The sequence below is a fragment of the Grus americana genome, chromosome 3, assembly GCF_028858705.1.
Source record: "Grus americana isolate bGruAme1 chromosome 3, bGruAme1.mat, whole genome shotgun sequence".
Taxonomy (NCBI): domain Eukaryota; kingdom Metazoa; phylum Chordata; class Aves; order Gruiformes; family Gruidae; genus Grus; species Grus americana.
The window spans coordinates 104,752,722-104,766,600 of NC_072854.1; the positions used below are offsets into that span (position 1 = coordinate 104,752,722).

Sequence of the window (13,879 nt, forward strand, 5' to 3'; positions counted from 1 at the left end):
AAAGAGTAACCAAAGCTTTATAATGATTAGTCAGAAAGGACATACAATTTTGTAACGTCATTTGTAGAGGGAGATTTTCATTGTAAACTCAGCAGGTACATGAAGAATTTAATCTGCGAGAATTGCAGAGTTAGGGAAGCAAAGTGGAGGGCGTGCTGCATGCAGTACGTGTAGCAGCAGTGTAAATCACTTGTGCTTAAACAGTAAATATCTGAAATTCCTTTTGAGAGTGCATGCTTGGCTTCAGTTGTATGTAAGTATCTTTCTAATTCTTAGATGTTTCTGTGATTAGTTAAAATAAGCAGAGGCATAGCTCAACAATTCAGAGAATCTCATGGATTAAGAGTAGTCTGATTTTTGCCATGGAAATTACCTCGTCCTGTTAAATGCTGCATTGAGCTATTACAGAGGATATGGTTGTTTTCCACAAATGGATTACATGTGTAATGTACTTACTCGTATCTCTAGTCCAGATAATATTATCGATTGAAGGTAATAGAATTCTTTAAAGCATTTGGGTTTTTATTTAGTAATTTTTTTCCAACAGTAATCAGATTTTCTTCCCTCTGAAATTATTACAGTAAGGACTGTCTACTGGTGGTAAAAAAAAAAAAAAGATGTCATTATTTGGTGAAGGAATAAAATAGTATTTTCTCCTCAAGATCAGACCCCAGAAGGAATAACAATGGTAATCATTCAATGCAATGAGATGAATACAGAAAATATTAATAATACCGTCTCTGAGTAGTCTTTACCAGGCATGCATATATATAGTAGCTTTTCAAATTTGCTTTTCTTAATTTGATATTAAATGAACAAGGCTGGCTGCTTTTTAGAGTTCTTTCTTCCAGTGATAGATACAACATGCACATGAACAAAGAAATTTATGAAGGCACTTGACAATGAAACTCTTGCTCCATCTACTGCGTAGTCCAGAGAAATCTTATCTACAGAAAGCTGGTATGAGCAATGAGGGTCGATCTAATATAGATGCTGGAATTAGTCAATGGAAGACATAATTATTATGAGAGAATGTTTGCCTACAGCAGTGTTCATAGACAGGCTAAGGGAAATCTAATCCATCAACCTGTGCAAAGCAAAGCAGACTGATAAAATAAAAACTGCATTTAAAGATCCTTTTTAAGAAAGGTAGTCTTGCTTAGCCAGTGATTGCAGAAGTATAGTGCTCATATCAAAATCAAATTTGATGTTTTCTAAATAGTACAAGATAAAATATTGATGGTTGTTGTTGTTGTTTTGTTTGGGTGACCTTTTGTAAAATTTTGTATTTTTGTATTGTGTACAAGCTTTTTCACCATTACTCATTAAATCCATTTCCTAGTGGTGTGTAATACTTTGTTTAAATAGAATTATTTTCAAAGTGAGTGGTGTCAAGCCTTCTGGAGTAGCATAGAAGAGGCAAACTGGACTCCTGTTTTTTTCATTTTTTCATTCATTTTACATAATAATTGCTAACCTGAAGAACCTGAATTAAATATAGCACTTGATTATTAGACTGAAGTTATTATGATAAAGTGAAATATTAATGCATGAGCCAGTTTCCTAATATTCTCTTGATTTAATTGAAGATATTTCTAAGACTAGCTCAGTGAGTGACAAACAGAAAAAAGAAGGAAGCAAACTGGGAGACTGTCATGTATATTGGCAGGTAGTACAGTTATCATATATTGGAGTTAAGTTTACCTCCAGATAATTTTTGAGAAAGGGTGGAAAGCTGTGCCTGATTTCAGGTCAGCTGTTAGGTGGTAGGAAGATAGTAGAAAATGAATAGATTCTTTGTTAGCTGCTTGGTGAAACAAGAAAGATACTTAACGTGATGGATCTCATCCCCTGGGATTCAAAGGGTTCTGGTTAGTTGCGTAAATTAAGGAAAAAAATTACAGGTGGAGTTCCCAGTGAGCCTGTGATAATTCAGGGATCGCAACATTGCATAAGGGGATATGTGGTCATCTCTCCTGTAGTGCTGTGGCTTCTCTCATCTCTTAAGAGGCCAGGAGCATCTCAGGACTGTGGGTGGGACCCTTGGCAGGCTGATGGTGGAAGAGAGAACATAACACTGCTGTCTGACCCATCCTAAGACTTGAAATAATTTAGTGATGTCCATTTGAAATCTGCATAAGGATGGCTCTCCTTTGAGGTTTAGAGGGTGGATTTGCAATTGCTGTTAGGGAGATTGATAGTCCCTGTCACCTGCTGACATTGTCCTCGGGTTCCTGTGACTTCTCTGCTTTCCTGACTTTCCCTTCCTTAAGACTGAATCAGATGAATTCCTGTTTTAATGAGACAGCATCTGATTAGGTAAGCCACCTCAGTTGGAGATTTCCAGACTGTAAGATGTGTTGCTCTAGTGTTATCCAAACTGTTCCGATGTCCAGCTCAGGACAGAACCAAGAGTTGCCACTGCTAACAGTGAGCTGGAGGCCACCATTGCTACTACTAGTTATTTGCTGTACCTCACCATCTAGACAATGAAGTCTGGAAATGCCTGGCTTTGACAGTGTGCAGGCTGGGGTAGTGTCTAAAGGCCATAGCTGGGGATCTGGGATTCCTCACCTACTGCTGAGGACTCGAGAAAGTCATACTATTTTTTTTTTTTTTTTCCTACTGTTGGATTGGCTGCTTGTTTTAATGACTATATTAATTTTGAATACATATTAGGTTTTGTTCAACCCTTTAATCGTAGATTCTTTGGCTTGTATTCTTAAGTTTCATCCATATCTATGTGCATTATTTCTTCCATACTTTCTTACCTTTTTATTTTAATGGGCTGGGTAAATCCAGCACCTATTGTTTTTAATACTTTCTTTGCATCCAGTGATGTTTTTTTCTTCTGTTTCCTTTGCTGACTTATGTAACACGGGCTATTTAATTTATGTTCATTCTTTTTCTTGTGCTTGGCTTTTACATCTCAGCTATACTCATGATTTCTGTTTATGGTTTGAATTCAGTACATTGACAGATATCTGTGGTATATGTGTAATTGTCAGTATCCATTATCAACTCTGTCTGCCAGTTTGAGGCATATAAAGAAATGTATTATTTTTTCTAGATATATTATGTACTTTCCAAAATGTTTGAGGGGTATTGCTGCTGTTTGCTTTTTTTTTTCCCCTTTTTTCAATTTAGCTTCCTAGTTGCATATATTTCTAAAGTGCTAAATTACGGTACTTTGTGATCATAAATAATTGAAGCTCAAAGGTTAAAATAGATGGTTGCATGAGTTTAGAAACAAGGGGCTCAGAGGAGATTGTAGCCTGAGCTCTGTGTAGAGCGTACTCTTTGATCATAAGATATGAGCTGGTCCAAGGGGCATACAGTGTTTGGACAGCTTAAAGTTAAGCATAAATCGGTGCAAGGTTGGGAATATATTTGCTAAGTTGAAATGTGGTGTAGCATTATCCACATAAAGGTAAATAGTTACTACAGCCCAACTGAGGACCTTTTATTTGACCTGTTAATTAACACTTACATGAAAAACAGGGCAGAGAGCACTCAGCAGAAGACTGTCTTCATTTTGCTTTGGTTTTTTTTTTTCTTTGAGTTCACCATGCCCCACTATACCAGCTGTCTTGGCTACATCATCATAATCTTACTCGTATGTAAAATATGGTTTATGCTTTTGGAAGACCAGCTAAGTTTAGTGGTGTCCTTATAACTTTATCTCTACCATCAGATCAGACTCTGCTAGACTGTTCTCAGTAGACAAAACCATTGTAACAGAATGCTGCTTGAGTGCAGGCTCATTGGTAGAAGTGTCCTACGCCATCCAAGGTGCTTCCTCCTCTTAGGAAGGTGGCTGGTTTCCTGTGCCAAAATATGCGTTACTCCTCAAAGTCAACATTTGTATCAACGCTTATGAAAAAACCATGTCTGCAGAAAGCTGAGTCTGATTATATCCTGGCTTAAATATTAAAACTGCATGTCCTTGGCAGATGGGGTCCTGTAGGCACTCTGCACCTCAGCCTTCTGAGGCAACACTTGTTAATGACATCAGAAGGCCTTGCTGCAGAGAAGAGAGATGGACCAGAAAATATTGTCAAGCCTTGAAGCTGAAGAAACTAAGCTTCTATGCTCTAGTGCAAGAGGCTGTGAAAGTGCTCTCCAGGTCAGGAAGGATTTCCTGCCCCTCCTGTGAAGGCTGCAGCTCCTGTGGAAGGGCATGAGAAAGGCCCTATTAAACTGATGTAGGTCCATGCAGGTTTTTTTTTCTTCTTCTAATTCTCAAAATTAACTGGTTGCCCAACTACTTTTAGATATGTTTGTGTTGTATGAAGGGAAATATTAAGATGAGTCACCGTACCCTTTAGATTAGACTTCCAAGATCCTTAAAAGGTATATGTCAAAAGAATATTGGAAAATCCTTCTGAATATTGGGTACCTTCATTTGAAACATAGCTTGACATGATCCTCAAAGATTGCAGAGTCCTGTACTGCCCTACAGTTTCTTTTCTAGGACAGGTGTGCATCAATTAGTATGTATTGCTATCAGGTTGGATATTTTAATTGGCTGTCTCATCACTTTTTAGAAGCAGGCTTTACTTCAGAAGGTTAATAAGACCTTGAAGTAAAATAGTCTTCAAAATAAGATGGTGATCTGTCTTGATGGATTCATCATTGGATCCATTGGATGAATCCAGTAGTGGAGATGTCAAGACTTTAGAAATGCTGTCCAGCTTGCTAAAGGAGTAACTTAATTTTCTATTTTATGTAGCAGAAATGTTAAGGGTGCTTTGCCCATGCATGTCACTGCTAAAGGGTAGCTTCTTAAGCTCGCTTTGTGTGCTTTTCTGTCACAGAGCCAGTGCAGGTAAACAATGCAAATAAGCAAGTCTACTTATTTGTTTGTGGGATATTTTTTTTGTTTGGGTTGGGGTGGTTTTTGTTTTCCCCAGTTTTTCTGTTTTTTTACCTTGTTGTGGAATGGGAATAAGTATCTCCTAGCTAAACTTTCACTACCGGTGTCAGTTTGCCTCTGGATTATCAAGAAAAAGTGGTGTGATCAATTTTCTGACAGTGTGGTTCCCCAAGAGCTTAACATGGAGGTGATGTGGCCCCACCTTCCTGGTGCTGGGTGCTCCCCTTCCTCCTTGGGCCTGCGCTGAAGCTGTCTGGAGGTTACCCTGGCAGAAGAGTTGCTAGGATTTGTCTGTCCTGGCTCCCTGTGTTGGCTGTCCATCCCTCCTGCTGCCCCAGTGGTAGTGCAGTTGTAAGTGGACACAGACACGTGAGCAGCATTGGGTCAGCTTCAGCAGCCATCATGCCACAGGTGGACTCTTCCGGAGTTTGTTTTAGGTGTGCAGTGGGCAAGGAAAAAAATTCCAATTTCATAAACTTTGAGAGAAGTAATGGGTTGGGATTCAGAGCCTGGTCCCAATTAGCTGTCTGTATGCTTTCCTTCTGTACAAAAAAAACCTCAGACCCAGAAGACTGGTTGTGTGATCGTGAGTGTCAGAGAGACTTAGAGCTATAATCTGGTTGTGCTTCCGTGAGTACACCTGCCTCTTGCTGCTCTTCTCCTTGTCTGGAGGCAAGCCTCAGGTTACCAGGTTGTAGTCTCCAGACTGTAGAAACAGCCCTTTCCCCTCAGTTTTGAAGTTTGATATTAAAGCATTTTCCACTCCTTGTATTCCTGCAAATGTTTGAGAAGCTCCATGTGCTTGATATGATCCTGAACTGTAAGTTGTTTCATGCCTCTTCTCCTGCCTTTCATCAAGCCGGTTGAAAAATGACCTGGCTGCATCATTTGTAAGTGCAATAAAAACTCCTGCCAGTTTCCTTTGCCAGAAGTTTCGCTTTCTGGGTGTGTTCCTTGTTCTTGTTTGGTTGGTTCAATTAATGATCAACATTAGCATTTTGTTTTCTTTTTGTTTTACTGAGGGTTTTCGAGCAAACTGTGAGTGCCGTGGCATTCAGCAGCAGTGCCCCGTAGCTGCTTGCGTCTTCGGGCGCTGGCAAGATGTGCTGGGTGGGTGAGCTGGGAACGCTGGCTCTGTGCTGGCAGGCTTGAAGATCTCACAAAATAAGTCAAAAAAGACTGGCGAGGTTAAACTGATCACCTCCTGAGGAAAGAGCAATGGCTGGCAAGAAATGTTGAAAGAACTGTCTCAATGTTTAAATGTGGCCGGGCAGCTGCGGCAGGAATAGCCTTTCTCCTTCCTTCCCCCTCCCGTAAGTGCTTTTCTTCAAAAACACGGGTTCGTGTTAGGTGTCATGGGTGAGGGACCTTAACCATTTTATCTTGACAAGATGGGAAATGTTTCATTCTCTTACTTGCTAGGGCTGACTGAGCTTCTAGTACTGTACCAAATGACAAATATAAAAAGAGTAAATGTAAGAGGATTTTGGGAAAAACTCTTCCCCTCCCCCCCCCCCCCGCCTTTGTTTCCACCTGTGGTTCACTGCAGCAGCTTTTAGCTGGCTTGTCTCAATTTTCACTGGGGCTACGGGGAGGGTTCAGGTTTGTCATAGCAATTAATGGAGATGATATGGGCCGACTGTCCTGAATTAGCCCTGGAAAATCTTGTTTGTGTGTGTGGGATGAGTCAGGAAGGAAAGTGCCAGGTTGAAGTAACTGTGCCAATTCTGAGCGAAATGGAACAAAGGCAGGAAGGTCCTGTTCTCCTGCACCTGTACGCCTGGCCGGGCTGAGGGCTTCGGGCCCAGGGACAGGAGGAAGCGGGTTAGCTGAGTTCAGGTTACAAGACCTGATTTAATGCTGTGAAGGTATTTGTTTTTCTGAAATGTTTTGGCTGACTTCTCAGGGGAGGACTGGTGCATTATTTTTTATTATTATTTTTTTTTTCATCCTTTAAACAAAAAGTATCTGTGATTCCATGTGGTAATGAACTCTACCCTTCCATATGACATTACTGTTGTGTTTAAAAAAACAAACAAAAACCCAAAAAAACCTGGGAGCAAGCTTACTATAACATGGACAGGATTTATGACAGGTTAGTGTCACCATATGAAAATTACAAGTATTCTGAAGAACCTTGTGTCTGAACTTTTGAAGCCCATCAGTTAGCTGGGAATGGCATTGCACTGGTAGATGGTGTGCTGTTTTCTATCCTAGGTGGCTTCAAGTATGGAGTCGTAAACATTGCATCCTGTGTGGTTTGTGATTAGAAAAACAATTCTGTCTCGAATTTGGCAAACTTATTTCTGATATATCTCACAAAGCTATGTCGAGAACTTAAATAAAAAATCCCAAACAAAACAAAAAACCCCACTAAAACTTCTAAGGGGCTTAATACCATAGTAACAAGCACAAGAAAAGATTTACTGAGTGCTCAGCATAAGTTTACCTGTCACCACCATATATGTGTGCTTTTAGAAAGGAATCTTTATTGTGTATTGACATTAAGGGATTTTATTTCACCTTGCAATAGAAATGTTTTACTATTAGCTTTGAAGTTGTTTTTTTGAAATACAGAATATTACAATCGGGAAGAAAAGATATAAAAAAAGAGTAAGGGGAAGTTATTTTGTGTAGTATCTCACTTGATATCATATATCAAACTCCATGCTTATAGTTTGGATTTTTTTAAAAAAGTTTTATATAAAATGCTTCTCAAGAGTTACAGCATCAGTTAATGAAATGTTTCCATATGCTTGACTGAGGCCAGTTTTATTGAAAATCATTGTTTCTTATTGTTGATAGCTTCAAGCTCTTTCAAAAGTTCATGCCTGGAATTCCTACATATTATGTAAATTTGATATAAACAGAAAGATGCACGTGCATGTGATTATTTTCTTTGTGCTCTTCTGGAAAGCCTGTATGAGCAGGATCAGGGTGTGGGTACGAGTTCAAGACAACTGTCACAATTTTGTCTGATTCTCTTCTGTCTCTGCCATGCATTGACCTTGGTATCTATCTGATTTAAAATCTATATATACTTTTTCTCCTCACTGTGTATGTTTGTTGGGTTTTTCTGAGCTGAGTCCTGCCTATTATCCTGTTACAGTGGAGTAGGTTGATTGCTTTGTTGGTTTTTTTTTTAACAAGAGTTTCTATCGTGCATTCCCAATCTAGTATGCACTTAATTGCTGATAAGAAATTATAAAAGGAATCATGTGCATATATTGTGTTTTTAATTGCCCCCCTCCAAAGCACTTTTTCACATGTCTGAGAGGTATGAAAAATTAGATAGTGCTCTACTCATGTTTTGATTAACATCAGAGGTGCTTTAGTAATTGCAGTATGATGTGACAGGTACATGTGGCAAGAATAAGCTGTGGTTTTGTGCAGATGTGAGGTTTAACTGGAAGAGGAGTAAACCCCCTTCTTCTGGCAGTAGCTGATGGATCAAGTACTATCATCTCGTGCAGTTCAGAGTTGCAGCATGCTTCATACCTGTAAACGCAGACCTCTGGGTACTCTTGTTACATGATGCAGAACAAGCTGATGTGAACATTTCTGTTGGTTTCTGTGTTCAGGTTTACCAAAATCTTTCAAAAAATTGGACTCTCCTAGTTTAGTGTGATTGTTACTTCAGCAAAAGAAAAAGACTTGCTTGAGGTGGTTTGCTAGAAGCTCCTACATCCTAAAGGACAGAAGCACTTAAAACATGAAAACAGTGGGACATCCAGGACATGACTTCTCATCTCTCCCCCCTTTCCTTCCCCTGTATTGGGAATCAAAGCTGTTGCAGATCAGAGCTGTTTAGAAGACTGTCTTCTAAACCCTTCAGAGTCCCTCTGGGCTAGCTATTTTAATTACCTTGCAAAATATGACAGCTGTTACAAATGCTCATGCGTACGGCACATGCTTGAAAATGTTTGGAGTTGCGAATATAAAAATTGTCTGCAAGAAACTTAAGTTCTGAACAGGAGATAACATTGAGAGAAGTCTTCTGATGATATACCTCTTCTAGCGCTGCGTGTGCATACTTTGCTTCCAAAGACTGACTGTACCGAGGAATTTGTTTTGCGGTAATTCAAGAAGGGGAAAATTCAGGACTAAGATGTTTGTTTAATCAAGTGAGGTGTACTTGTAGGCAGATCGATGCGAGGAAGTTACCCGTTACTCAGAAGGACTATAGAGGCCTTCAGTGTGGTTTGATTGAGAAAGACTCTGTGGTTTGGTGGCGGGAATGGTTTTGAGGACTTTCTAAGACTAAGCTGTGAGGGTATTTAATATATGCAATGATGTAAGATTAATTACAGTGTATAATCTCTGAGAATACTGCTCCAGTGGCTAGCTAAGTGGCTAAAGGATGCTGAATAAGTAAAGTAGTGGAGCACACGCTTCGTATCTGCTTGGTGGGCTTAGTTCTTCTGTACTTTCTCAAAGATAAAGTGCCTGGGCATTGAGTCATCTTGCTTTTGCAAAGCTTCCTTGAGTAAACAAGGAAAATGATAGCTTTGAGTCTTGGGGAAGCAATGGGTCAGGTTAACTCTCTTGTGATTTTAGTGCCATTGACGTTCTGTAGTAACTCTAATGGAACATGTGAGAAACAAACCTAGTCAGGAGTTATAAGTGTTAATTGAGCTCTCTTCAGTCGCAATCTAAAATTGAATGCTAGAATTACTTTTTTTGAGATTTCTGAAAAGGTGGTGGGTTTTGTTCTGTATGCGTTTTTCTTGTTGTTTGGGGTTTTTTTTAAATACTTAGCTAATGTGCAAAATACCTAAATGGCTGCTCTAATATACTGTTTCAGCTCTAAACTTTTGTTACTGCTGCACCATTTTGTTTAAAATTGCATTTTGTTTTAAAAACCATCTAATTCTATGTGTTGATTTGTAGACATTTAACACTGACATAAACTGAACATATGGAGAGTTATGTTTATGATGCACTAGTAAGGCAATGTTTCCCACTACATTTTATATATATATATATAAAAAGATATATTATCAAGGTATCTAGAGAAATATTAGAATCCCTAATTAAAATCCTGTGTAGGAAATGCAGATTGTTAGCTGGAATTGTTTGTAGATGGCAGTGAACTTCAAGAGGAGTGGTGGTTTTTACAGCCTGCTTGTTTCCAACACCCTGAAAAAATTTCTCAGAATTTAGAGATTGTTCTTCTGAAATGGCATTTCTACATAGCCACGTAGTAGCTGATGCATAATGAATGAACGTATTGTAATGGACCAGAAAGTTCTTAAAACTACGTAGTCTGCCATTCTAGACAGTGTGGATATTGCATGCTTCTGTGGAATTCAGCTTTAGCATTGTTTGGAAATAATTTCCGAGATACTGTTATTTGACCTAATTTTGATTTTTTTTTTTCCCAACGTCTTAACCTTGTTATGTTTAGATTTTGTTGAATGCTGATTTCTAGAAGCTGATGAGTTTCTAGTTTAAATTCCTCTGTACTTTCCAACAATAGCAATCTGTTTATGTGTGAGAGAGAGGCCTATTGCAAGACTTAAGAAGAATAATTTGAATTTCATTCAGTGCTGTTGAAATTCAAAAGTTACGTATATATAAATACACACACATATATGTGGCTCACAAACTAAGAAACTTGACCTTTTTTATGCACATTTTCTGTCATCCTTGGGCATAACTGGTGAAAATGCTTAACTCTGAAGATAATCTTTCTAAGAGGGAATAATTAAGAAACTGTCTGGAGGGGCTTAGTTTTTCTGTAACAAAAAGGCCAAATTCCAGAATCATCATGACCATGAACCATGTTACGTCCCACTCCCCCTGCAGATTGGTTCTGCTTTATATTGTCATTATGATTAAATAACTGATTTCCCTGTTAAATCTGCATTAAAATTATCTGTCCTGTGAAGCCATCTTTTGCTTTGCCTATGGCAATGGTTTTTCTTGCCTATCCAACTGCTTATCTAAAAGATCCCTTCAAGTACCTACTGGAAGTAGGCTAATCCCATGAAGCGTATGAAATTGGCAATTGATATTAGGGTTGCTAATGCTTCTGGTAGGCGTTGTATTTCAAGTGGTGAAGATCTAATTGTGTGCGTAAATAGGCTCAAAGACTTTTACAACTTGCTTGTATAGTACAGTGCTGTAGCTCTGGATGGGGGTTCCAGGTATGGCTAAAATATTCATTATTAGCACCGCACAAATACCGATCCTGCGGGATGTTTTCTCAGGCAAGAGTTTTATTTGGGCCCTGGTTTATTGCATGTAGGACTAGTGTCTGATGTTGAAGGAACATTTCAAAGCCTATTTGCCTGGAGCTGTCCTTCTGATCCTCTCTTTCCAAGTCCACAGAAAGTATTTTAATGATGTGCTTCTAAAAGATAAATACTATTGCTAGTGTGTTATTTCATGGTTGAGTAAATTTGTCTGATACACAGCATCTAAACATGCCTGGCTTGCTTGGTTCCACAGTAATCTGGAAAACAGTTTAGGAGTGAGGGTAAAGCAGTATTTTGCAGAGAGACTCAGGTAATGAAAAGACAAACAGAAAATTATATTTAGGACTCTTCTCCTAGCCATAGTGAATAATTAATAATGCTGGAGGTGATGTAAGCAGAGTTGTGCTACATTTGGGAAGAACATTCTGGTTGTGGTATACTCCTTGTTTTTTCCGGTCGTGTTGCAGCTGTTTGCTAGTTTTCCCCAATTCTACTGGTGCTTATGTCCTGAAATAACTCCGCTCGGCTCAGTGGGACTGTCTGTAAGCCTGAGTGTTTACAGGAGGGGATTGACTTCAGACTACAATAAATACACACTGAAGTTGGAAGCACTGCTTTAAATTCCATTTTGTATAAGAAAATAATTCCTTGCATAAGGTGAGATCAGCATAGACCAACGTTAGGCTGGGTATTGGGAGAAACAGTGAAACATCTTGCTGCCTTCTGACTCTGCTTTCAGCTTAAAGGCAAAGATCTAGAAACCCTTGGTCTGTAAAGAAACAGGCTCAGTTAGTTAGTGCTTTGTACAAAGATATCTTGACATTCACTTTTTGATTGAAGCAGTGAATAATGGGAAAATATTAAGGATGTCTTGAGTTTTGTTGGTCCTTAATGCTTAGCAGGAACTGAGCTGGGAGTAAGCATGCCTTTCTGGTGCAAAATCTAAAAACTGGCCTGAGAAGACATGGTTTCTACCTATACCATTTGCCTGCCCTAAAATGTGTAACTTGAGATTAGAGGCCAAACTTTACCTGTGAAAACATTTGTGCCCATCTGCCACTAATGTTAGAAAGCATTTGAAATACTGAAACATTTAACACTCCTTTGACATCTTCTGTTATTTTGGTTTCTCCTTGGAACATTTCCAAGTCCCATCTGTATCTTGCCCTTTATATACTTTGGAAGTTAAAGAGTGCAGAAGCACTGCAGATTTCAGTGACTAACATTTAATGTAGGATGATGTGTTGGCATGCATTAAAAATAACATCCTTTTAGTTCTTCAGTCTTTTTGAGATTTAAGATATATTTATGTGATATCATGGGGCTTTTTTTAAGAATAGATTATTTTTAAATAAAGATATAGATTGTTTGTTACTTGAATGAGAACTTCTGTGACTTCCAAAAAAGATGCAAACAGGTTTGGGGAGCAAAAACTTGAAAAAAATATTTTTCTTGTAATGTTATTTGAGATGAAGAAAGTTAAGAAAAAAAGTAATTAAGTGAAGCCTTGTTTCCAAATATGCCAAAACACAGCACAAAAATTATTTGTATATTTTTAGAAGACTAAATTCGGTTATGATTAAACAAGTTTATTTGCAACATAGTGGCGTGGTGTATAATTTGGCATAGTTTCATATTTTTAAAAAAAAAAAAGTCTGTAACGGTTTCTAGCTTTACTTTTGGAGCTGGTAAAATCTTTCTGCAGACTTTTTTTCTTGATACATGTATCAAACTCTGCCCAAAGACAGCATGTGCTGCTTAAGCTACCATCCAAAGTTATCAGTTATACTTGTAAAAGTGAATAAATGACTCCCCTCTGCACCTTTTTATGCTTTTAGTCTATTCTGCTGTTTAAAATCCAAGTAGCTAAATTCCTAACTATTTTATCTGCCTTCCAGCATACCTCTGTGGATGGATACAGTGAACCACACGTCCAGCCTATCAAGTCAAGTAGCAGACAAAACATCCCCCGATGTAGAAACTCCATTACATCTACCAATGAAGAGCATCCTCACATTGGAAATTATCGCTTACTGAAAACAATAGGAAAAGGAAATTTTGCTAAAGTGAAACTGGCAAGGCATGTGCTTACTGGAAGAGAGGTAAGCCTTTAAAAAATAAAAAGGCTGACAGTGTGTTTTATATTCTCTTTGGTTATCTTTATAATGAGTAGTTTTGCTGTTCTTTTACCTTTCTCTTCTGCATAGAAAAAGCACATCTTTTGTCATCATAAAGGAAGATGCAAAGAGGCTGTTTCAGGATACAAGAGAAGTTACCTGATGTGCCTGAGTTTTCTCCCTCTAACCAATCACCCCTTTTCTTAAAATGTTACTTCTTGGTGAAGAGATCAAAAAGTTTGTTGTGCATCAGGGGTTTTTTGGGGGGCTGGGAGGGGGTCTATTCACCCCCAGGCATTTCCAAAACGGAAGAGAAATCTATTGTTAGATAGATTTCATTGATATTGGTAATCTATAGATAGATAGATCTTGATACTGAAATTATTGATAGATAGATCCTGCGTTTGGAGGGTCTGGTTTTGCAGTGGACAGGATAACATTGTTCTGTCCAAACACTGACAGATGTATAAAACTGATTCCTTGGTGGTACCATCTGGTGGCAAAGTTTTGAGCTCCTGCTGGTAGATCCTAATAGGTGAGAAATTTTGCTTGATGAAATGCATAAAAGCAGACATGTATGCATGTCTTATAGGCACATCTATGCTTTTGCTCATGGAGGTGTGATATATTTTTGTTCAAACATTTTTCTGAATTTAATAATCCAAGGTTGTTTGGTTTTTTTCTAA

The 13,879-nt window shown here is 38.5% G+C and overlaps 1 protein-coding gene across 10 annotated transcripts in view; it reads left to right on the top strand.

Annotated features, from left to right (window-relative positions):
- The window catches only part of MARK1 (microtubule affinity regulating kinase 1), a 60,409-nt gene that overhangs the window by 10,067 nt on the left and 36,463 nt on the right, over positions 1–13,879 (top strand). For 9 of the 10 annotated variants that reach the window (XM_054820665.1, XM_054820670.1, XM_054820666.1 and 6 more), the window contains exon 2: positions 12,975–13,178. In XM_054820665.1, the coding sequence (XP_054676640.1) occupies positions 12,975–13,178 (204 nt within the window). Of the gene's footprint in view, positions 1–12,974; positions 13,179–13,283; positions 13,404–13,879 lie in introns of those variants that run through there. The other variant, XM_054820673.1, reaches the window with a different exon arrangement.